The 26,527-nt window shown below is 31.0% G+C and overlaps 1 protein-coding gene across 2 annotated transcripts; it reads right to left on the bottom strand.

The window, feature by feature from the left end:
- Positions 1 to 510: 510 nt before the first annotated feature.
- LOC145319015 (receptor-type tyrosine-protein phosphatase alpha-like) lies at positions 511 to 20,924 on the bottom strand. Of its 2 annotated transcripts, none has more exons than XM_080160830.1 (27): positions 20,729 to 20,924; positions 19,900 to 20,007; positions 13,915 to 14,002; positions 13,464 to 13,527; positions 12,895 to 12,980; positions 12,554 to 12,636; positions 12,108 to 12,144; positions 11,648 to 11,771; positions 11,242 to 11,314; positions 10,609 to 10,746; positions 10,177 to 10,242; positions 9,530 to 9,566; positions 8,727 to 8,820; positions 8,223 to 8,269; positions 7,894 to 7,918; positions 7,462 to 7,561; positions 6,756 to 6,824; positions 6,226 to 6,331; positions 5,744 to 5,839; positions 5,266 to 5,368; positions 4,888 to 4,945; positions 4,561 to 4,594; positions 4,175 to 4,232; positions 2,620 to 2,713; positions 1,368 to 1,483; positions 1,022 to 1,087; positions 511 to 757 (listed from the first exon to the last, which is right to left on the bottom strand). In XM_080160830.1, exons 1-27 carry the CDS (start codon positions 20,832 to 20,834, stop codon positions 686 to 688), a joined length of 2,148 nt encoding a protein of 715 aa, XP_080016956.1. In that variant the 5' UTR covers positions 20,835 to 20,924; the 3' UTR covers positions 511 to 685. The 2 variants fall into 2 exon arrangements, with proteins under 2 accessions (XP_080016956.1, XP_080016957.1); XM_080160831.1 differs by having other exon boundaries at positions 6,226 to 6,328.
- Positions 20,925 to 26,527: the final 5,603 nt, after the last annotated feature.

Here is a 26,527-nt window from a genome sequence, read left to right as displayed (position 1 = left end):
CTCTCCTTTATGGATATTCACTTTTATTATGATAAACAAAATTTTTCTTCTGAAGATTTAAATAATTGGTAGAAAAGTTTGAACATAAGTCCCCAAATTTTTCAATCCAGGGAATGAGAGAACGTGTTTGTAAAGCTTGGAGACAAGTAAAATTTACATCCAAATGTCCTATTCCTTTTGAATTATATAAGACTAGCGGGTACGCCTCTAGAGGCCTCTAGGGGCACTTCAGGAGGGGGGAGTCGAATTTGATAACCAAATTTCTTATTTTTTTGGGGGGTGGAAATTTTTTTTTTTTTGGGGGGGTATTTTTCATTTTTTAGGGGGGGGGGGTTGGTGGAGTCCCACCCCCCAAGAAAGTAGTTATAAACCTTCCCGGGACCTGTGAGAAGGGACCCTGTTAAGGAGAACCCGATCGGTTCAGTGGTTAGCGAGATCTTTTGGTACAAAAAAACACACAAACACTAAGACACTCAAACATCCTGTTACTTTAGTATAAGGATTAGTAGATCACATTAAGCAAATTTTATTGAAACACAAAGAAATCACATAATAATATTACAAATATAACAACTTTATAATAGTCATTCATAGTATCAAAATATAATTTTTAGTATGACAAATAACCAGTTTTAATTCAGTGGAAATTAATTGGATTACATATACATACTGAAAAATAAAGCATTTATTTTTTTGACCTCAGCCTGTTAATTCTGGCCAGTTTTAGTATGTACTGAACATCCTCAATTTCTGGTACCTACAAAAATATATACAGAAATTTATCTACAACGTTAGTGTCCACTCGTTGTCAATGTTCTTCTACTGCTACTTTGTCAGACATGTGACAATAATGATAAAAATAGGAGATCAAGGATTGGTTGTCTGTATTGCTAAAATGAAGGAATGCCTCAAAAGGTGTCCTACTAATGGCTTAAACTAAAATGAGTTTTTTTAACCTGATATCCACTCATATTTTCTTAAAACGTTAAATTTTGGATTTAAAAAAAGTAAATAAAATTACCATTTTGTCTCTCTTCTTTCTCAAGCTATCAATTATATTATAAACATCACTATCCTTCACTGAATTCTAAATAAGAAATATACATTTAGTTTTAGTAGGAATGGTAGTTTATAATTCAAATTGTTCACAATTTTGGGAGAAACCTTTTGGATTTGATTTCTGTGTGTAGATTGTAAGTTTCTCAGTTTTTTTTTCTTAAAATATTTATAAACCTATGAGAAGCTACCATGTAAATGAGAACTATTTCGGTCTATTGGATAGCGAGATTCTTCGGTACAGACATACAGAGATTCTTTTACTTTATTATAAGGATATGCGGTATGAAAAAGTGGGGATAGAATCTTACTCTTTTAAGTATGACTGAAAGGACCAGGAATAGTCCGGATCTCTTAATCCCTTCTTTACAGTGGATAATCACATTCGAATCTTTGTGAATCATGTCCCAGATTTCTTCTAGTGTTTCTAAAATAATTTCATAATTATTATGGAAGCAGCTTATATTGTCTATGAAGAAATGAAGTCATACAATACAAATGACCAATGATAGGCTAGTTTATATTTTACCATTGGTCAATTGAAATGTATTTTATTACCGACCTATCATTGATCATTTATTTGTATTGTATAACGTAATTTTTTTGTAGGCATTATAAGCTGCTTTGTATTATGTATCTGAGAGCTTAATGGCAATAACCCTGCAAACATCTTATGAAGCTCTAACCCCCCCCCCCCCCACCCAATTCTTATCTTAAAAATCCAAATTTAAATTAAATCTTTATTATATTTTTGATACTCAAATCACGAATTGTACAAAAAAACATTATATTTTTCACAATTGAGGCAAGGAATGAAAGTGGATTATGTTTCTTGGCGGTTTCCCTCAAAGAGCAGGGTCGAGTGCAGAATATCCCCCTTTCCTTTTTTTGAAAACAAAAATTGAAACTAATTAAATAAGTAGGGGTATATGCATTAAGAGATATAAGTTTTCCGGACTTGTAATGTAGGGAGTAGATTTGAAATCTGCATCAAATTTTAAGGATTTTTTATAAAATTCTTTTTTTGTAAAATTCTTTATCTAAAAGCGAAAATACATTTTAAGTTAATTAATTTTGACCAATAGGATAGTTGGATTTTAAACTACCTGCGCTCTAATTGGTTGAATGATGTACGACATCCAAACAGAGCGCAGATTTTTTAAATCCACCAATCACAGATGCCAAAATTAATTAACTTAATTTGTATTTCCGCTTTTAGATAGAGAATTATACAAAAAACGAATTTTATAAAAAATCCTTAAAATTTGATGCAGATTTTAATTCTACTCCCTACATTACAATTCCGGAAAACTTATATCTCTTAATATGCATTCGTTTGTTTATTACTGTAAGCCAGGTAAGGTTATGTTATATTGGGTGCTTGATAGCCCCACAGGGGTTAAGGCAATGCATGTAAAGAACCCACTGCTTTATGGTCACTGGCATTGGTTGGTTAGACACAGGAAAAAACATTTCCCCCTCTTATCTTCATTTAATTTCAAAATAAGGGAGAGGGGGGTTGAAGGTCATAGCTTGATAGGCCGTTTAGGGAAAGCACATCACCTAAGAATTGTTCTCCCATCTTATCCTTCTTGAATCCATGGTCAGGCCAGTTTGTCAGGTGAAGATGGTCAACCTTCCTCGCATATTCTCCATCCTATAGATAGATAGTTGTCAGGTGAAGATGGTCAACCTTATTACATATTCTCCATTCTATAGATAGTTAGTTTGTCAGGTGAAGATGAGCAACCTTTCTCGCATGTTCACCGTCCTATAGAAAGATAGATTGTCAGGTGAAATTGGTCAACCTTTCTCGCATATTTTCCATCCTATAGATAGATAGATTGTCATGTGAAGATGATCAACCTTCTTCGCATGTTCACTGTCCTATAGATAGAAAGTTTGTCAGGTGAAGATGTTCAACCTTATTACATATTCTCCACCCTATAGATAGATAGTTTGTCAGGTGAAGATGTTCAACCTTATTACATATTCTCCACCCTATAGATAGATAGTTTGTCAGGTGAAGATGGTCAACCTTCCTCGCATATTCTCCATCCTATAGAAAGATAGATTGTCAGGTGAAATTGGTCAACCTTTCTCGCATATTCTCCATCCTATAGATAAAAAGTTTGTCAGGTGAAGATGGTCAACCCTCCTCGCATATTCTCCATCTTATAGATAGAAAGTTTGTCAGGTGAAGATGAGCACCCTTTCTCGCATGTTCACCATCCTATAGATAGAAAGTTTGTCAGGTGAAGATGATCAACCTACTTCGCATGTTCACCGTCCTATAGAAAGATAGATTGTCAGGTGAAATTGGTCAACCTTTCTCGCATATTCTCCATCCTATAGATAGAAAGTTTGTCAGGTGAAGATGGTCAACCTTCCTCGCATATTCTCCATCTTATAGATAGAAAGTTTGTCAGGTGAAGATGAGCAACCTTTCTCGCATGTTCACCATCCTATAGATAGAAAGTTTGTCAGGTGAAGATGATTAACCTACTTCACATGTTCACCGTCCTATAGAAAGATAGTTTGTCAGGTGAAGATGGTCAACCTTATAACATATTCTCCATCCTATAGATAGATAGCTTGTCAGGTGAAGATGGTCAACCTTCCTCGTAAATTCTCAAGAACCAATCAAGCCTTGACGTGGAATCCCCAAAATAAAGAGAAAAATAGGTAGACCAAAACCAACCTGGAGGAGGGAACTCCTACATGGACTGAAAGATAAGAAAATTTCATCTTTCAGTCATGCCTCAAATAGTGCCCAATTCAAGGAAGATTACAGAACCATTGTACGTGGCCTACGTTCTAACAAGAACTATAAAGGCAATGAAGAAAGATAGATTCAGACTAAAAGGTTTATAATCAAAATAAGGATAATAACATGAATTAAAGAGAACAATAACAAAACATAAAAACTTTTTAACTGACAGACAAAGTTAGTTATATAAAAGATGCTCATTGGACAATGGAATTTTCACACGATAATTAAGCAGTGTAATAGTAGCTTGACAAATCCAAAATCAACAAGTCGGCTTTAAATACATAGTGACATAAGATCCGAAAATGTAAAATAAGTTTACATTTATTTTTTGAATTTTATATGTACCTCCATAAGAACTCTGTTAGTAAAATATCCTCCATACATTTCATCTGTACTTTGAGCACTAAACAATTATTTTGAATTATTCATAATAAACAAGGTTTATTCATGTGTCTGTTCAAATAGGTCAAAAGAAAATGGTGTTTTCTTTATGACTATTTATCGCTTCTTATTATAGATTGACGAATATTAAAATGAAAAAAATAAGATTAAAACCAGGTTTTTAAGCCCTGAAGGGCTGCAGGCAGGGTCTAACAAAACTAGTATTAATAATCTGACTTTTAATTTAGTAGCCGTGGAAAATTTGTATGTTATACGATGCAATTCATGGTCTTTAAGTATGGACTGGAACCGGTTCGAAATTAGCGGATATTGATATAGAAATGTTTTACCTGAAAGTAATGTTTCCAATTTCTAAAGGATTTTCTAAAAAATTGAGAAAAGTTATAATTTAACATTTAAACAAATAATAAGAATAATATGTTGTCAACTACACTAGGAATAGGACAATGTAATATAAATTTACATATGACCACAATGATGATAAATAAAATTATCCTCATGTAGATCAAGATTATTGGTAAAATATCTGGACACCGTTAGCTTTTGAACCAACGAATAATATAACGGGATAATAAAACTTTGGGTACTAGTGAAATTTACAGTTTATTGTCCCCTCCCTTCAATTGATTAATAGATCATTAAAAGTATGTTGTCACCTCTAGGAAGATAATCAGCTATACTTTCATCATCATCAAGAAGAATTATTACAGTTCTCTAAATATAAGTTTCACTAGATTTCATCACTTTTTTTTTATCAAATTAGCGGCTACGCACCAGGAGGCCTCTAGGATAACTTGAAGAGGGGGGGGGGGGATTTGAATTCGATAACTAATTTTTTTTTAAAATTTAGATTTAAAAAGAAAAATTAAAATAATTATTTAGAATCCCCCATCCCAATTTTTTTTTGGGGGGGGGGGGGGATTTCATTGCTCGACAGGCAAGGTGGGAAAACCCTTTAATCTAATTCTTACAATAAGCAATACCCTACTTCTCAATAACAAAACAAACAACAATTCCCACAGTTACTAACCCACCTCTGTTTGTACAACCATCCTCCAGAATTGTTGGACTGAACCTGGAATATCAGAGGAGGGAGCCTGACTTACAATCAAATCAGGTACATAGAAATCTTCACAACTGAATTAGTTAGAAATTAAGGTAAGATTTTCTAACGGAAACATCAACATTTTAAAAAATCTATTAACAAAAACATCCAATAATGTTAATGCTAATCTTTCTAGTGCTGCGTGTAAAAATGGTGAGTGAGTGTGTAAGTATATTTGGCAGACAAAAAGCTCAATGTTAGAAAAATTAGAATTAACAATGTATAATCCTTATCAACAAAGAGCATCAGATTTGCAACTTTATTTTAGAATTCTTCATGTGAAGGATAAATAAACCATTTTAGAAAATGGTTTCATGTACCTTCCCAAAATCTGTCATAGTAAGAATCCTAGCCTTATAATTCTAAGGCATTATCATTTATCTTTAAATTTGTAACCTTAAAATTACCTAAATATTGAAGCATTGATATAATCATTCGGGAATTCATCATCTTCAACTTTGAGAATAACTCTGTTAAAGTCATATGGAACAACTGCCTGATTTCTGAAGAAATATAGAAGAAAAAATCTTAGACTTGCCAAGAAATTAGGGTTTCCTGAGTCTTACACATTCTTGTATGTAAGGCTAAGAAAAGTTTAACTTCTGGGCTATCATGAGAAATATTATTGGATTTGACCTATTAACTAGAAAGAAAATGCAATAAGCGTTGATCTAATGTAGCTGATTAATATCTGTAAAATAGTTATCAGTTCGAATAAAGGTGACTGCTGTTTTAAATCTATCCGCCATAAACTGCAGACTATCTTATTAAACATAGTGCAGCTTACATGATAGTTCATAAGCAAAATAGCTGCGAAAAATATAGCTGAATGTTATATATGCTTTGGAATTCTTGGTTTTGATTGCTGTAATCAAACTCTGAAAATAACCTGTTCCATTTTCTGTTGGCAGGTAGGTTGCCAGCAGTTTTACTTTCAACACCAACATTATCTCCATCAAGCTTGTTAAACTGATCCAACATCTCATCCACATCTGCTTTAATATTATTACAATAAATCTATAAATATAGATGTATAACCAAACAACCACCTGGGTCCCTTTGTTGGGGACCTTTTCCATCTGTTTGCAAATTTGGCTATGTTAATATTTCCAACGATATTGGTTGATTTTCAAGTGCTTAATTAAAAGGTAAAGGGTCCTTGGGAAGGGGACATAAGCTTTTAAACCCGTCCCCCTCTATTGTCTTACTCTAATATTATTACATATGAACTGATAATATTATAGACAAAGTTGCTTTCCCAATTAAAAGAAGAAAAACTAATTTTAGAAATTTTGACATTTTGAAAAATTGCACAACTTTAAAAAAATGAACTAAACCTTTTTAGACAGACCTTTAACCTTATTTTATCAACCAACTCATAGAAAAAGCTGTGGTAAAAAATGGTGTATTTTTTATTACCTCTCTCTATTTGTCCCATAACTTTCTGAAACATTCTTGTGCTTTTCTTTCTCAAAGCTTTGGATATTCCTAGAATAATAAGTTTACAAGACCACTATATCTTTATAAATACTCGTGGCTACAGCCCTAGAGGCCTCTAATTACCTTTTAAGTTTTTAGAAGCAAAAAGTGCAGGGGTAGGTGTTTGTGAACGAACATAAAAAGAATCATATACACAACTTTATACTTTATTGTGTAGGATATATTTGACTAAAATTAAAGAATATATTCTTGGATCATTAACCGCTCTTTTTCTTGCAAGCTGCAACTTCAGTCAACTGTATTATTTTTAAAAACCCACAGCCACAAACTATTGCAGCTACAGTCGCTCAACGGCAGTCTTCCATTAAAAAAATATATTTCCAGACAAAAGTTGCCGTGTTAAATTACCAAACTGTAATCGCTTCTAAGTTGTTTGTTATAAAGTAGATTAAAGTGCTAATAGTTCCTAAAAAATGACGTCATACTAGCCTACCATTGTTCAATTAAAATATATACTGGCCTATCACTGGTCATTTGTATTGTATGACGTATCTTCTATATGGGCACTACAAGCTGCTTCGTTCGTTATTAATACCACTCAGAAAACAACTTTTCAGATAGATTTTAATCAAAATTTCAGTTTGAAACATAGGTAAAATATTCTTTCAAACTTTTCTAGTATTACCTTTTACATTGAGTAGATTTGACTTATTATCATTCTTTTTAACCCCCTTCATAACAGAGCAACAGTAGTAAAGGAACATATAGTCCTCAAACTTTTCTATCTATGAATAATTTTTTATCATGGAAACTTATAAATATCTTTTGATTTTATAATTTTATAACAAAGCTCTATAGTTAAAATTAAAAATAAGGTCTGTCTGTCTATTTCAAGTTATGCATTTTGCATTCGAGAATGATTTTTAAAAAAGAAATCGTGTGATTAGAATTTTGGTTAAAAAATTCAGAGCTCAACTTTGCTACAACTTTATTAGAATATTCAATATCTATTCATTTTATATCCAAAAATGTATCCATATGTATTATCAGCTTTTATGTCTTTCTTGTTCTTTTGATAACTAAAAAAAGATTTTGCAAATAATAAAAAATATTTTACCATTCCCATTCTGTCTTTCCTCAAACTAGTAAAAATAAATTTATATGCAATAAAGTTTTAAACACAGTTACGAAATATATTTGCAAAAATATTATTGATTTAATAATGGAATATTTGATAATACTTTTTAGGTTGTCATGTACATTCTTTTATCAACTCATTTCAAATTAAATAATAATCAACAAGAATGAATCCAGTCATAATAAAAAATGCTTAATAAAACAGTTAAAGGAATCCAATTTTATATTTTGCATGGCTTAGAGCCCTTAACTTCAAGTAGACAAAAGCATTATAGAAAATAGACCATGCTAGTAATTTCAATTTTTTACCTCATTACAAATTTAGGAACATTAATTGTTCCTTTAGTTTCTTCCTCCTAATAAATTAAGAATTTAATAAATATTAAAAAATTCCATTCTTAAGACACAAGATAAATATGCCAATTATGCTATATTATTTTGTAAATATTCTATTGAATATAACAGAGGAATAATTACATTAATTTGAAGCAGCTTAAAGTATCTAATAGAAAATAACGCCATACAATACAAATGACCAATGATAGGCCAGTATATGTTTTACCATTAGTCAATTAAATTGTAAACTGGCCTTTCATTGGTCATTTGTATTGCATGACGTTTTTTTATTTGGCTCAAAAAGCTGCTGCCATTAACTTCATTGTAAAGTTTACTGTACTTTTTCTTTTAATCAGTTACACAGTTTTCTTTCATGTTTTCCAAGATTATTCGTGCATGGCTACTTTTGTACATGATAATTATTGTTTTGGTAGAACTTTTATACTAGTTTTATGACACAGAAAACTTGTCTGATACCTTGTTAAGAGCAACAATAGATAGATAGATAGCAGATAATTTGATTCCCAAATCATCCTGAATCACTATTGGTTTCTTAGCCAGTTCCTCATCTGTATTATCAATTATAGAAAATATTTTAATTCAAATAAGTTTTGCCTCCTCTCCTTTATCATTTAATCAAAATTTTTAAAAACTTGAATCTATGAATCGTTGACTGTCATCCCCCCCCCCCCCTTCAAAACATAATCAATTTTGCCTGTATGATATTCAGATATTTAAAAATTTGAAATTTTTGAATCGTTTACTTTTAGACATCCCATCCCCCAATAAAGTCAACCTATCATCATCTCCCTCACCCCCCCCCCCCCCAAAAATATTTAACACATAATTATATTTTTATGTCCAATATCAAAATACTAATACATTTTATATTATTCAGTCCTGTACATATTTGTATAACAAATTAGATTTTTCAAGTGCTCTTCTTAGGTCAACGTGTAATTTATTTAAATCGTTCAACAATATGATTTTTTTTAGTTTAAATGTAAATATTCTTTAACACAAGGAAGACAACTTCCCTAGCCCTGAGAAGTGAAGCTCATTGTGAAAAGAACAATGAACTATAATAATAAGAACATCCAGACAGAAGTGAAATATAGAGTGGATGCGAATAGGTCATACGAATCTTTACAAAAATATATTACAGCAGTCGTAAAATCTCATTTTTTCTGAAACGTAGTAAAATGAGAAACACGAACAAAAGTTATAACAGAGTAGCTACGCTCCTTTAGAAAATTTGGTATTTTAAATATTTTCTTCCTTCAGTCTGAGTATATGTCCATGTGGTAAAAATATCCTCTAGAAAGAATCAAAATTATTATATTATTTTTAATTACCTAACTCAGGCGGGATTCTCCTTCGATCCGCTTGTAATTGTGGATATTAGGTTAAATAACATCCAATAGACAACCAACCCTTTTTATTTGAGAAGTCCTAAATGTGCATGGTAATAAATTGCGCCTTTTTTATGGGCTAAGGCATTTACCCTACCCTAACTATTTATATATAGCAGTAGGAACCATTCTTAATGTCTTCAGTTATGACTTGGTGTCGAAATAACATTCGAACCTAATTCCTCCACGAGACGAAGAGCGGATGCGATACGTGTTGAGCCGCGGTCACAGGTATATTATATTTAGAGTAGAAATGATAGAAAACAGAAAATATTGTTGTACAATTTTACCGCATAAATTATCAAAGATGTTACAAAAATTAGGTTCAATGAGACAGACAATAGGACCAAGTGAGTAATGATGCTTAATGTTAATATGAGAAATTTTTTTTGCATAAATTCTATCGCTATCATAACATTATTTCACTAGATATTTAATGATTTGATTAAAGTCAGCTAGAGCTATTACAATAGAAATTATGGAGTAACCATGCTTTTTTATACAAAAAATTATACCAACAAATTCAGTAATCTCTTGAAGCTCGCCATAATTTGGCTCTCTAGTTATCTGCAGATGTTTCACTAAAGTAGAAATGAAATAAAAAAGTAACAATAACTTTTTAAACAATTAAGCATAATGTTGAGAATTCTTTTATATTTTCATTTAATGTTATGCTCAAGCAATAAATCTTTAATTGCACTTTAAAGAGACAATCACAAACAAATCATGGATGGACAAACGGACAAAGTGAGTTACTGATCAGATGTCTTATTGTCTATTTACGATAGTAAAAGGCAATGATGAATAATAGAAAATCACGAATCCTAAGCAGACTGACTGACCAAGTAAGTTTAAATAGAAAAAGATTGTCTATCATAATGTTATTGACTGACGGGCGGACAGAAAAAGTAATTATAGAGAAGCTTCGCAATAAAAAAAAACCTTACCCTCATGACTCACGCCTCTAGACGTAATTTTGATATGTCTTACTGTTATTCTATCATTTATGATTTCTTGATCAAGCCGCACAGATAGAACTATGCTGTTGTTTATCTTTAGATCCAAGCAGAGTCCTGAGCCAATTCCTAAATTGGTATAACTTAATCAGCATGTCTGCATCCATAGTCAAAAGTAAACAATAACAATTAATTCTAAAAGTATTGAAGCGTTCTAAAACTTTGATATTGATTTATAGCATCATATTATAGACACTTCCTCCGCGTATACTAAAGTGAAAAATTTTAACAATAATTCCAGATTTTCTTGGCCCTGTTATGCTGAAAGCACCAGGATAACAATACTGTTATTAAGCTTTATGATTTTTATTTTAATATTTGTAGAAAATTGTCTATTATATGACACAATATAATTTTTTTTGTATAGCTAAGGACATGTTCTAATCCAGCTGTTTCGAAGCCGTACTGAAAAGTAAATTAACGGTCTAAGAGTGAAAGTATGAACACAAATAAAAACACAGGCTTAATATCTTATTTAGTGTGGGAGGGGGGGCAAATTCTTATTTAAAAATCCTATAGCAAAAAAATAAATAATCTATACGTATCCATAGACAACTATATTACCTCTAGGAAGACTTTCTCTAAAATTTTTGTGTTTTGGTTGTGTATCATCAATGAGCATGACTATTGTGCTCACCTGAAAATATAAACAGGATGTACTATTTATACAATAAATAGGTTGTTAATATTGAAATTTCCTTGAACAAAACACATTTAAAAAAAAAATTTGTAAGTTAATTAAAGATTAAAAGATACCCACATTGATAGCCCGCCATTTATTTTCTATATTAATTAAATGTTAAAATAGTTCTGTATGGTATTACCCTGTAGGTTTAGGGTCCTGCAGTGATGAAACCCTCCGTAGGACCTTGAAAGTTCATTAATTTTCAGGGTGAGGGGGATGTAAAGTATTATTCTCCCCCTCCAAAAAAATTTAAAGTATCTATTTCCGACTTGATATAAAATTTACCTTGAGGTCAAAAATCATTTGCCAGTAAGCCAGGATGGTTTCAGACTTATTAATCCTGTCCCCAATATTGGACCTTGGGTACCCGGTCACGATAATTGGGCGTCCCAGTGTCTGCTGGAGATCCCTAATAAATATAATTCACGTTTTCTGTCCGTCTGTACAAAACGTTATGGGGGAAATGTGATTTTCTCTGCTGCTATTTAATGAGCATATAGTATATTATTAACTCTTTATGAACATCTTCTCAATACAACTCATTTTGTCTGTGTTTTTTTGTGCCTCGCTACATATGGATGTTGTCATCCATTTCAATCTATGATTCTTTTTATTAGCACAGTTATTCTACAGATTGGAAATGTCCGAACGTTTTTTAAATAAATTTTGAGCAAGTGACATAAAAAACCAAACTACTTTATATGGAAATCGACAGTGAAAAATACTTTTGTTTCTATTTTTTTACCTCATCCAAGAAGCATTTACATAATCATTATCACCTTCTGAAAGAATTTAATTTCAAAATTAAAACAGAAAATATTCAGTCGCTTTCCCTTAAATTACCTAGCGAGCAAAAAAAATTATTTTTAGATTTCAATTAAAGTAAAGGAGGTTTATGGAGTTTCTTTTTATCTGGAAGGGAATGGATTTTCAACTGCATTGTACATCAAACTGGTAATTAAAGTTATCAATTAATTGATTTCTTTTATTCGTTGGCATAAGATACTTCTACAAATCTTTATTGTTTAGTGCAAACTAACAGAGTCCAAACTTTTCAACCAATAAACTATAACTACTAAAGGGATTAATCATAATTTTTTATCTATTGTCTTATTGTCTAAATGTTTTTGTAGCTAAGGTATTGCCTTTTTCATGTTATATTACTCGATGAGTTAATACTACATACTGTACCTTGAATAACCAATTTCACTCTGTTTCTATCATAGGGCATCACATAATCACTCAAGTTTCGTTGCGGGTTCCGATTTGCAACACTAAAATAATCTGTGTTCATCTGGGCTCGATAGCCGTGCATAAGCCTCAATATTAAACAAATGACTTTTGGGACTCTTATTGAATTTTGATTGGTTGGTTAATTAAGTTGAGTGTTCAAACGTTTCAACCACTAATTGTAATTGTAGGTTTGTGTATTTTTGGGGACGTAAAACAATTCATCGGCTTATTTGTCTAAGATGCCTTAGATTCCTGAGTTAAATTAGTATAATGGTTAAATATTAGAGTAAATGTGTCACCTAAAGTTTTCTTTCAGATTTCTGGCATTTCTGTCTATTGTAGTGAACTGGTCTTTTTGTATGGCCTGGAACTCATCAAATTGCAACTAAAGACAACAATTAAAATATACAGGATGAATTTACGACATATTAAAAAGTTTACATGTAATTTTAGCAAGAAATATATGTATAATTGATAAATTTGGATGTATTTATGGCAGTTACTTTAAGTATGACTGTTTTTTGGCAGAGGTTTTACAATTTGCCAAAAGAATTTTGCTATATTCTACCGAGATGGTAGAAACGCCATGTACCCAATTAAACTAAATTTGTTTTTTGAATTGGACTCTGGAAGGCTGATCATAAAATATTTACATTTAATCCTTGTATAAAAGTAACAGGATGTCCATGTTTATGGGTGCCTTTGTCTGCAGATAAGGATCTCACTAACCACTGCACTGGACTGATTTTGTTTCCTTACAATGAAACTTCTCAAAGGCCAAGGAAAGGTTTATGGCTATTAAGAGGTAGGGTACCTCCACTCTTTCAAATATCCCCCCCACCCCCCCTAAAAAATTTTTTTTACTTACATGGAATTTAAGCTTTTCAATTGACATTGGATTATCTAACAAGGCTCTTTGCTGATTTGGATCTATACAATTATTAATAAATTTTAAGTAAATGTCTAATTTTCATGAAATGATATACTATAGCTGTTTTTTTATTTATTTAGTTTTTCAGTATGGCTTAGAAACCGGATAATATTACAACAGGTTCTAAGCCATTTATCGTATCTTATTTTAAACAATATTTCAAAAATAGTAAAGTAAAAAATCATAAAATTCATACTAGTTTTGTTGACTCGAGGGATAAAGGGGTGTTCACACACTTAAAACTTTGAATTTTACCCCCCTCAAAATATTTTTAAAAATAAATTAGATCATTCCACTCAAACCTTTCATTTACCCCCTTTCATTGAAGGACAGACGTACAGACTGACACTCGTTATAGTATAGCTTTAACACTTATTAAAACATTCCTGCCAATGGAATTTGGATGACGCTACTCTGTTCTTTGAACTCTTCAGTGTACCTTCCCTTCTGCTTCAATTTTTTCCTCATCTTGTGACCTGTCAGAAGTAAAAACAATAGATGGGGAAGGGTTAAATAACTGTATGTTTCCACCCCGTGGACCCTGTGCCGACTTACAAATGGTCAGCCAATAACATCATAAACATTAACACAGCCAAGTCGCTACAAAAGAGCAGAAAGTAATTTGCTAGCAGACGAAAAATGTTATACGTCTAAGGTTATACGTCTATACTTATTACATTTATTTTTCAGACAACAGAGACGACCTTGTTTGCTTTAGAAATAAATATAGCAAGTCTGAATGATTAATTCCCTAAGTACCAATAGGAACACAGTGTAGGAACACAGTGTAGGATAAACCCTTCACATTATTGGTCAAAAAGTGTACATATATAAATCATCAATACAATCAGTCTCAAACAGTTAAATATAGGATTAATATTCCAAGGCTATTAATCATAATGTTATTGTTAAGGTTTCTTATTGTCTGTTTGATTATAAACTTTTTTCTCGTATTCATTCGAATCCGGTGGATAGGAACCGGTTCTCATCCATACGAAAAAACTATGTCTAGCATCGTATTATATCCAGTTTTCTACGAATATAGGAATGTACAATCATAAGATTAAAACCAGTTTTTTTAGCCGGTGCCTTCGGCACCACGGGGCTAAAAAAACTAGTTTTAATCTTATAATTGTACATTCTATATCCGCGGAAGCCGTTTATAATACGATACGAGAAATAACTATTCTCGTATTCATTCGAATCCGGTGGATAGGAACCGGTTCTCATCCATACGAAAAACTATGTCTAGCATCGTATTATATCCAGTTTTCTACTAATATAGAAATGTACAATTATAAGATTAAAACCAGTTTTTTTAGCCCGTGCCTATCCGCGGAAATCCGTTTATAATACGATGAAAGAAATAACTATTATGTTATTGAACCTATTACATGTTGTTCATTGCCATATATAGTATTATTTAAATAGTTGAAAACTACTTTATGAAAAAATAAAACTTTCCTGGGAGGGAGGAGACAATATACCGAAAATATTTTTGAGATTCAAAGTTTTACATATAAAAATGTCCTCTCATTTGTTGGCTTAAAACTTTGTGTGGACTTTTATTAAGTATTGATTGGTTTTAACGAGAATTGTCCAAATGTTTGAACAATAATCTTAATATACATCAAAATGGGTATTTTTGTTTATCATCAGGGGGAATGTAAATAATTTCATCGTTCAGTGTTATACATAATTATGATAAAGTATGAATATGTAGCGGGACAGACTAAATTGAAGAGCAGCTATGAGCCCACTAAAAATAATGTTCTTGAATATATTCGGTTTAGATAAATCATGACTATTAAAGTGTTCATGAAGCAAGTGATACATTTGATACAAAAATTTGATACATAGTTAGAATTACTAAGTTATTTAGAATCATGACCAAAATTTTGCTAAATTTGATATAAAAAGTGCCTTAAAACTCCTATTTTTAAATTTGCTACAGTATAACTAAAATTTATTGACTCAATTCTGTGCTAAACAAACCTTTAGATTTGTTGGTATTGCTCTTAACACAGATTGAGTTAATAAAATTCATACTTTCAAAATAGAGATAAATTTCTGCTTTTTATACTGTTGTTATCAATTTTGCTTTTTGACAACTGAAAAACTTGCAGTTAAGGTTTAAAAATGTTGGACCAAATGTCTAAAAAGATATTTTTCAGCTTATTTTAGTGCAACTAACATGACAGGCAATCAGAACTAGGGAGGAAGAATGTAATATGGAAACACAACTTTAGGTGCCCTCAAATGGTTTTAGAGAGATGTAGTATTAGTTATGCACAGTTGTATTCAGTATAATTTTTGTTATTAATGTTGTGCCAAAGTGCCTCAATAAAATGACCCTTAGAACAAGAGGAAACTGGTAGTGGATGTATCATTTATTAAATAATGCATAGTTATCCAATTAAAAATATTTTGATTGTGTAATTGTAAAACAATAAAATATGCATAGTCTAAATATTTTTTACAGTTCTTTATTGATATTACAATTATAAATGATGACAAAAGGAGCTCCTTTAAATTCACAAACAATAAAATATTTATAGTCTAAATATTTTTAACAGTTTTTCATTGATTTTATAATTACCAAAGAAGACCATTAGAGCCCCATTAAATCCACAAGCAATCAATTGGGCTATGAGGTGAAAGAGCATGCATTGATGTTCCTATTTGGCCATCATAAATAGGTAGATTAGTAATTATACAATTCATTCATACCCCTTCTCAATGCAAATAAAAGGCTTCAGTATGGAAAAAAAGCATGAAGCACTCTTAAATCAGGAGAAACAAATCATGTAAATAAGTGCCCTTTTAAATCTTCATGCCACCTATTGCTTTTAAAGGCAAAAATGCCTTCTTGTGGGGTTCCATATAATCATAATTTTATGGGGAATTGGAAATCTAATTACTATTTGGTATTGTGTGAGGGTTTACAAGTGTACACAAAAAGGGCAGGGGGAATGAAATATTTTCCCCTCATCAAAGATTATTTATATATATATATAGATGTTTAGATTAAAAGGAATAAATAAATTTGAAAAATATTTCTAGAGCCATTTCTTTTATTGTGATAGTAGTTTGATTTATTTTACATTCCTACAGTTACTTTAAAAAGCATCATTCATCACTTCTCTGGTCTGATTATACATAAATGTTTGGCTATTAAATTACCCTAGGATTGAGAAGATAATTCTATATATGTACCACTAAAAGGGTCCCTTCAACATTGCCTATTAATCCTCTCAAACTTGATACTATCTTGTAAAGAAATACTTTTACAATTGCTATTTTTATTTTATAGTGGGCTCTATTTGTCTATTCTATGATGATATGGGGGTGACTCCAAATAGGGGAAGGCAGTTCAATATTTACAGTACAAAGGTTTATTTTGTACAGCCTTCCCTTGTTCAAAGGCAGCCCCAAAACATCATAGACTATACAAATAGAGCCCAGTATGAAATAAAATAGCTATTGAAAAAATAATGACTTTGTAAAATAGGACATTGAGACAGAAAAAATTTTAGTTAGAAAATATACTTATTGCAATGCCACATAAATATAACTTATAGGAAATAATGCCTTTCCTGTATCAATGTTCTTTTTAACATATTTATTATTATGACAATAAAAATTTGTAAAGTTCTACATAATTTACTCAGATGAGGTAATTTTTGTACTGTCTTACCCTTTTTAAAGGGACCTCCAAATCATCATACATATATAAATAATCTTTGATGAAGGAAAACATTCATTCCCCCTGCCCTTTTTTTGTATAGTCTATGAGATGACGGGTAATAAAAATCTGAAATAAAAATGACGCAAATGACGCTAATTCTGACGCAAATTCTGACGTTTATCTAAAAATGCAACATATAATAATAGCTATTAAAACAATTTTCAAGCATAACTTTTATCTTATTAGGATAACAATTAAATAAGAAAAATATTTTTACCATATGAAATTCGTGATCAAACACCTAATTGAAAAAAAATGCAAGACATAGCTTTTATTTTAAGAAAGACTAGGGGCAACGGACGCCCCCAAGAAGCCTCTAGGTGTTCTTAAGGTGGGAGGGGGATAAGTCAACCGCCCTTCTACTTTTTAATTTGAGTTTTAATAAGAAATATTCAGAAAAAAAATTTGGGGGTGTGATTTTAAATTGGGAGGGTGGAGATACGCTCTCCCAAAATAGTTTAAAACCTTCCCTGTACCTAAAAAAAGCTTAATTGCAAAGGAAAACCAAACAGATGTCATTTTTTAATAATTTTATTAAAAAAAACATTGGCGCACTTGTATAAACACCTTATCGGCAACAAGTTTTGGAATAGATAATCCAGATCCATCCAGTTCAAAGGGAATGGAGAAAGAGAGGGGGTGAATCTATCCGAAAATAGTTATGATCGAGATCTTCCTTCATCGTCTATGATGTTTTGAGGCTGCCTTTTAACAAGGGAAGGCTGTACAAAATAAACCTTTGTACTGTAAATATTGAACTGCCTTCCCCTATTTGGAGTCACCCCCAAATCATCATAGAATAGACAAGTAGAGCCCACTATAAAATAAAAATAGCAATTGTAAAAGTATTTCTTTACAAGATAGTATCATGTTAGAGAGGATAAATAGGCAATGTTGAAGGGACCCTTTTAGTGGTACATATATAGAATATAAAAGAAATATTTTTCAAATTTATTTATTCCTTTTAATCTAAACATCTATATATAAATATAAATAATCTTTGATGAGTGGAAAATATTTCATTCCCCCTGCCCTTTTTGTGTACACTTGTAGATCCTCACACAATACCAAATAGTTAATAGATTTCCAATTCCCCATAAAATGCTGATTATATGAAACCCCACAAGAAGACATTTTTGCCTTTAAAAGCAATAGGTGGCATGAATATTTAAAAGGGCACTTATTTACATGATTTGTTTCTCCTGATTTTAAAGTGCCTCATGCTTTTTTTTCCATACTGAAGCCTTTTATTTGCATTGAAAAGAGGTATGAATGAATTGTATAATTACTAATCTACCTACTTATGATGGCCAAATGGGAACATCAATGCATGCTCTTTCACCTCATAGCCCAATTGATTGCTTGTGGATTTAATGGGGCTCTAATGGTCTTCTTTGGTAATTATAAAATCAATGAAAAACTGTTAAAAATATTTAGACTATACATATTTTATTGTTTGTGGATTTAAAGGAGCTCCTATTGTCATCATTAGAATTGTAATATCAATAAAGAACTGTAAAATTATTTAGACTATATCTATGTATTATTTAATATATGATACATCCACTACCAGTTTCGATCAGCTGAAATAAATTTCCTATTCTAGCCCTAGTTTCCTAAAGTGTACAGCATATAACCCAATTATTGCGAACGCTATTTTCAGCTACTCCGTTCAAAGAAAAAAGCGATATAATGTATAAACGATTTATACATTATACATTCAAAATTTTAATTTTTCAATTTTGATTTTTTTTGAAGTTTGAAACTTTTTTTGGTAGTAGTAAATATTGAGATAGGACACAGAAGCTATGTACACTTTAGGAAACTAAAATTCAGTACACCCCAGTTTCCTCCTATTCTAAGGGTCATTTTATTGAGGCACTTTGGCACAACTTTGATAACAAAAATTATACTGAATACAACTGTGCATAACTAATACTACATCTTTCTAAAACCATTTTAGGGCACCTAAAGTTGTGTTTCCATATTACATTCTTCCTCCCTAGTTCTGATTGCCTGTCATGTTAGTTGCACTAAAATAAGCTGAAAAATATCTTTTTAGACATTTGGTCCAACACTTTTAAACCTTAATTGCAACTTTTTCAGTTGTCAATAAGCAAATTTGATAATAACTGCATAATAAGCAGTAATTTATCTCTTATTTTACAAGTATTACTTTTATTAACTCCATCTGTGTTAAGAGAAATGCCAACAAATCTAACTGTTTGTTTAGCACAGAATTGTGTCAATGAATTTTAGTTATACTGTAGCAAATTTAAAAATAGGAGTTTTAAGGCACTTTTTATATCAAATTTAGCAAAATTTTTGTCATAATTCTGATTAACTAAGTAATTCCAAATATATATCAAATTTTTAAAACTTGCTTCGCGATCACTTTAATGTAAATCTATTTTTGTATATACTATTCCTCCCCCAAACCATATAAAGGGAAGAAACTAATTGTTATCCAGTTTAACCCATCCTAATTCTGTAAATATTTAAGTATTTTGTTTTGTTTTTGTATAAATAAACTTGTGTATAAAACCTCTGTGCTATTGGGAATTGAAACAAAGCTTCTCTACAGTCAAAACTTAGGGACGTCCGTTTATATACTATTATACTTACTTTTCCTGCATTTTCCTATTTGTGAGATAATGAACATTAGGAAGATAATCATTAGAACAATAACACCAGCAGTCAACAAATAGCAACCAATAGCGTCGATTTTTAATTCTGAATATATTGTAAATTATAAACGCATCGTATTTTAGACAGCTTTGCGAGACTAGTAAAATGAAAAGTTAAAAGATTAATTCCAGTTTTGTTGAGCCCCGAGGGGCCAAAAGCTAACTTTTATTTTACTATTCTTAAAAAATGTTCCATAATACGATACAATAATGATTTTTAATAAACTAGCGGATGTGTTCCAGCATCTAGGGGCTCGGAGGGGTAGGGAAGGACATAGAAATAGCCTAAAATGGCTTGGAACCTGTTGCAATCCAATGGATATTAATCGGTTTCGAAGCCGTAATTATTATATATTATTGATAATTTCTGTGATTGTAATATCATGACTTAACACATAAAAAAACCTAAAAAAATCCTTCAATTTTAAAGAAACAAGGACAATTATGTCCATAAAAGCTTAGCAAATAAGTCCACTTGGTGCAACAAAATTGGAAAAAAGCAATGTGGCTATAATAAAATATGATGATTTTATAATGATCAGACGATTTGAAAACTGACTGAAAAATACTTTGCTTTTAACATTGTAACAATGGATCTTAACAGATAAGACAATAGATTTACATTAAAATTAATGGTGGAAAAGTTTGGACACATCGGTTATTTTAGACCAACCCAAAGACAAAAAATGAAAGACGATGTTTTTAAAACTTTGGGTACCAGTATAATTTATAGTCCAATGTCCCTCCCTTCCGCCCTACATACATACCAAAATGATATTTGCAGTAAGAAAATTTTTCTTTGTTTTCTTCATTCTGACATAAACATGAAGTCACAAAAATTAGCAAAATTAACAAAAAATATAAATTTGTCATTTTTGCTTTTACTGCATGGCTTATAACTATGACTAACTTGTGTTAATTTTGATAATAATTTATTTATTTAGAAAATAAGGAAGTTTGATTTCATATCAATTTTTAATATAGCGCAGCGCTTCGTTAATAAAGGTCGTTCCATCCGCATACACAAGGATATTCTAGCATATGATTTAAAGTAGAAGGTCATTTAAAGTAGAAGGACTGAAGCTTAGGATTAAGATTAGTAATTATTGGTCAAAATGGGTTGTATTTTTCAGGGAAGCTTGGGATGGTTTTAGTCTATCTATAAATAAATAACTTATTTGTATGTGTATGTATATCCACTAATATGATCTATAAAATGAAGTAGCATATAGTACGCAATAAAAATGATGTCATACAATACAAATGACCATTGATAAACCAGTGTACGTTTTAATTGTCTAATGGTAAAATGTATACTGGCCTATGATTGGTCATTTGTGTTGTATGACGTCATTTTTTATTAGGCACTATAAGCTACTTCCTAGAAAACGGCCGGATAAATTCTAGAGAACATTAGTATTGATTTATTCTGGGCAGATTCTATGTATGAAGGGGATGGGAGAGCGTCACATCCCGTAAAAGATGAAGTTTATCATATAATATTTTAAATTGTTTACAAAGGTTTGTATATTACATGTTTATGACACTATTGTCATTGTTTTCTTGTGATTCAAATTTTTTAGCATGTTAATTTTGTTCTAGGCCATTTATAAAAACAATCAACATTTCACTAATTGGCGAATACTGTGAGACATAGATTAGTAACATAAGATATACGATTCTTATGACGATTATATACGTTGTTTTATAAAAAAAACTTTATTGAGGGCCTATTTTTCTACAAAAAATTAAAGATTAATTATTTACAAGTTAAATGGTAGCTATCCTGTTTACCCATTGTATATAGGAAAGATATTTATATTCTTAAATAGAAAAGCTAAAAATATTAAAACAGTTGCATTTTTTGACATGACAAATTCTCCGAAAGGTTAACCTATGTGGCTGGGAGGCATGCCTAGTCTGGAGATCTATATCTTATTTCCAGAAAAAAGTGTTATTCTTATGCAAAAATTAACTAATATGACCTAAGATCTTTCTGTGTTCCTATGTATCTACCGAATTAACCTATCAAACCAAAAAGAATTTCTAGCAGACATACACCTTTGAATATATTTTTTTATACGCTCCATTCAAGCAATACGAGTAACGAAATTTTCGGTGATTAAATTTGTAGAAAGCTAACTGTTTATCCTTAGAAATCCAACTATTCAGAGCTGACTTATTATACGTTTTGTCATATGCTTCACATTTTTACACGATATGATTTTTCAAAGAAAAGCTTTATCCTAAGAAATGCGACTGTTTATAGCTGACTGATTAGGCAAACAAAATGAAAACAATATGCCCCCTCGTTCCAAATCTGTATACATTTCAACCAATAACATGGCTGGGTTGGTTGGTCTTCCCCTTTTATCCAATTAGCTGATTTAGATAGTGTGTCTCTAGATTATCTATATTCAAGCCCCTCCAAAAATGATCGACCCCGTACCAAAATCAAACCCCAAAAAATTTGATAGGCTAAGAACGCCCCCTGTCCAGTAGAAATTAACTATAATCATCATTAATACTTTTTCCTTTCAACAAACTTCTTTTTCAGGGATGAGGGATATATAAAAATATAAAGGATACTCCATAATTAGGAACAAAGAGGACAACACCCATAAGCTCTGAATTCAACATGAACATAATAGCATATTTTTTTTGTAAAACTGCGTAAATACAGGATTCTGTTTAATGGTTCGATTAAAATATTGCACCTTGTTTTCCTAAGAATCATTGTTCTTAAAATGTGACGAATAGGAAAAAATGGTTTTACAAGATCAAGATACTTAAAATGGACTTCTGGTAATGATTATAGAGTTGCTTCACTTTCCAAATCGTACCTAACTGTTCATGATCCAAAGTTTGAAATTAATAGGGCAGTTCTAACATGCCTAAATTAAGGAAAAGACATAGAGACAGACGGACGTACAGACCTTATTTATAGAAAAGCTTTGCTTTTGAAATAGAAGGTTTATAAATATTAATTATAAAATTTTGTACTCCATTTTTAGATTTTTTAAGCTGGCCCTCCTTTTATCCCTGAGACACTTTTGTTTTCAACATCTGTGAGGCATGAGAAATTAAAAATTGCAGGCATATATGATAAGTATGTAAGCTATGATTTGTGATTGCGAATCTTCCGTATATATCAATGTATTGTGGATTTACTATCCATCCGTCCGTTACAAATCAATTGATTTTTTGCAGCGAAGCAATTGCTTAACCATCAGATTGTTAGTCAGTCGTGATAAGATTGAAAAATGCAGAATGACATACTCTGACATTAAGACAAATGGACTGTATAGAAACTATATTGTAACTTGCATATACAGACTTACGAACAAACCTACTCATACACCTCAATAACTAGAGTAGCTGCACTTTTAAAGCACTGAAAAGATATTTTTTAAAGCTATTTTATTTTCCCTATACTCCGAAAAAGGGGCTTTTTAATTTAATGCTCAAAACTAAAAGTAGCTACGGAAGTTAATTTAAAACGGTTTCTTTCTTTTTTAGATGTCTATGCTCATTCTTAGTAGCGCAGATACTCTAAAACATAGGTCTGTTCGTATAGCAATCCACCAATCTATTTATGGAAAATTAATATAGCTTCCTTGTATATTGTCGGATTTGCAAAACTTTAAAACGTAGATTGTTTTAATATAGTGAACTTTTAAACAATACTTGTAAAAGGTTATAAAGTTTTTGTATCAAGCCAATAAAATGCCAGTCCGATTGGTTGTGCTTTTCAGGAAAGCTTTTCAAATAACTTGGGGGAGGTTTTAGGCTATTTAAGCTATATGTAGATGCGGTTTTTTTGGATATGGAAACTGTTATTATTCAGGTACTTTTTACTTTTTCATAGTTTTATTGTCTTAAACAAACAAGCTTTTTTGTTATCCTGTTTTGCCGCGATGCATGGGGAACAAAATTGGCCTTGTTAATTTGTTAGTTAGCTTTTCAACATTAAAAGATAATTGTAGGAAACAGTTTACTTGTTATTCTTTTTAACATTGGTCCTATAGTTATTCTGTTACAGTTTTATAACAGTTCAACCAAGGTGTGATAAAGTTTAAAACCAATGTGTGAATCTAAGATAATAAACAGTATTAGAAACCACTGGCATTAAAAACCATTTTTTTCTGGTTGATGCTGATTAATGAGAATAATTTTGAGGATGGGAGTTTCTTTTTGTTTCTGTTGTTTGGTCATTTTAAAAGGATATTGAGGGGGATAAATAAAAACAAGGATGGTTTGATCAATAATTAGCGAATCTTAAAACTGTCTTAAGAGAAGGTTAACATAAAAATATAAATATAGGATTTTTAGGAATGGGGGTTGTAAGAATATAAAGCATTATGAAACAATCAATTGATTAAAAGAACGATATAGCTGCTAAAAAATTGCTAGAATTATTGTAACTTATTGAACAATCCCTCGATCCTACCTGTTAACCTTATAAACCTCCCCAAACCTTAATTTTTTATTTCCTAAAAGAAAATGAAATAATATTTTTCAAGAATATTCTTTTTTGAAACCCTCAGCAAAAAATAAAGCGCATAAATATAGTATAAGATTAAACGGTAATTGCTTTTTTATGAATTAGAATTGCGAACACCTTTTCTTTAAGTACAGCCCATTAGTTCTCAGGGGTAAAGTAATATGTATTCAATAAATTGGTTAAAAAATATATTACTAAAAAATATTCTTTAGTAATTATGATAAATTAAGTGTGCAATTACAATATCATTTAAACGGGATCACGTTGGTTATATGTCAGCGATGACCCATTTTTGATTATTTTTGTGTAGTATATACAACAATTTCATGTTTTTTTTTATAAATATTCATGTTAAGTTAGGGTTATGTGTATCTATTCTTGCACAGAAGTACCTATTTGCTTTTAAATGTGCACTCTCTCATTTATGTGTACCTATTTCTATATAAGTATACCTCTACATACTATGTTCTTTTTCAGTATAAAAATGTCGATCTACCTATACTGAAAATAAGTATGTCTATCTATACGTATGTGTATGCTGTATATATCTTATATCTACCTAAATTAATCAAGCTAACAAATCCATCTTTCCTTGCATAGTATTATTTAAAAATTATTTTTTTCAAATCAGTTTTTCCCTGTTTTGCTGCGCTTTTCACCACCTGCCCAAAAATTATTAAAACATCCTATTTTTAAGTGCTTACAATTTTTACAATTATTACCTGAATACAGGGATAGAAAACTTTTAGAATAAAATATAATTATCATGTTGAGGATTTTGCCTTTTGTAGCTGCAAATTAGAGGAAACAAGAGGTCTGGTGGTTAGTCAATCCTAACAAAACTTTTAAAGAGGAGGATAGTGATGTTTTTGTTATATTAGGCTATTCTAAAAAGGTCAAATGATTACCGAAATCAAGAAGGGTAATTAGATTCAGATGGATAAACGACAGACAAACATGCATGCCATCTCTTCATAATATTATATTCGTAGAAAGCTGGATTATATACGATGCTAGACATAGTTTTTTCGAATGGATGAGAACCGGTTCCTATCCAACGGATTCGAATGAATACGAGAGAAATATAAAATCAATTTACAAAGCTGTATTGCTTCCGAAAGATTATGATAAATTTGTAAGATCAGTTTGAATTTTGAATTAATTCTTATAAAAATAAAAAGAAGTTTAATATAATAGGTAGCACATGGGATCATTAATAAAGATGAAAATTCTGTTTAAAAAAAATATTTTGATGACAGTCTTTTCTAAAACTAAGGTCCTAATGTCGGAACATCAGTTCTATATGAAAGAATTATCTGATCGTTATAAAACCTTGAAATTTTTTTAGATTTCCGACGATTTACGTTACTAAGCTACCTAATAAGCTTTAAAAATTGTACATATATTATCCAATTTTGACCTCTTTTAGAATAGAATTGTAAAAGAAATGGCATTTTTTTATTGTTCTTCTTTAAAATGTCTTTCCCACAAAAATAAAAACCTAAAAAGATGCTTACTCAGTTTTTAATTTATAATACAAACAAGGATGACAAAATGCATAAGTAGCGAACTAGATATGACGAACTGTAGGTTGGGCAAAGTGAGTTTCAGAGTAGATGCTCATTTACCATTTTTTTTATAATCTTCCTTATATGCCTTGCAAGGAAAGCAAATTTCTTCTCTTAATAAAAGTATGGCAGACAAATTAATCTTTGATAGTAACTGAGAAAACCGCGTTTCACATGGGATGTTTTAACCAAAAGACGTTCTCACGAACATTTGGAGTTATAGAGGAGCTTTGATACTAATATAAAAAGGCACAAAAAAGAAGAAAAAAGCAAATTTAACATCCTCTGTTTTGGTTTTCAACAAATTTTTAGAAAAGCCAAAATGCCTAAAAACTGTAAAAAACCTAAAGAAAGCATCCATGTAGACATATTTTACAAATTAAAAGGAAATCTTCTTTTCTTTCATTGTTAAAGTTAAGAAAACAAGGAAATTATGGCCATTTGTAACGCAGCAACAATAAAATGATGTATGTTTTAAAAGTGAATTCATTATG

The sequence above is a fragment of the Acartia tonsa genome, chromosome 5 (genome assembly GCF_053477335.1).
Source record: "Acartia tonsa isolate MP-2025a chromosome 5, ASM5347733v1, whole genome shotgun sequence".
NCBI lineage: Eukaryota > Metazoa > Arthropoda > Copepoda > Calanoida > Acartiidae > Acartia > Acartia tonsa.
This window is presented reverse-complemented; position numbering and strand designations above follow the sequence as displayed.

Coding starts and splice junctions, on each gene's coding strand:
- LOC145319015 (XM_080160830.1), bottom strand. CDS start 20,834: ATGACAAATTTATATTTTTTGTTAATTTTGCTAATTTTTGTGACTTCA. Junction 6,825..7,461: donor AAATCTACTCAATGTAAAAG/GTAATACTAGAA, acceptor TTATTATTCTAG/GAATATCCAAAGCTTTGAGA. Junction 1,088..1,367: donor TTTCAGTCATACTTAAAAGA/GTAAGATTCTAT, acceptor TTTCTTATTTAG/AATTCAGTGAAGGATAGTGA.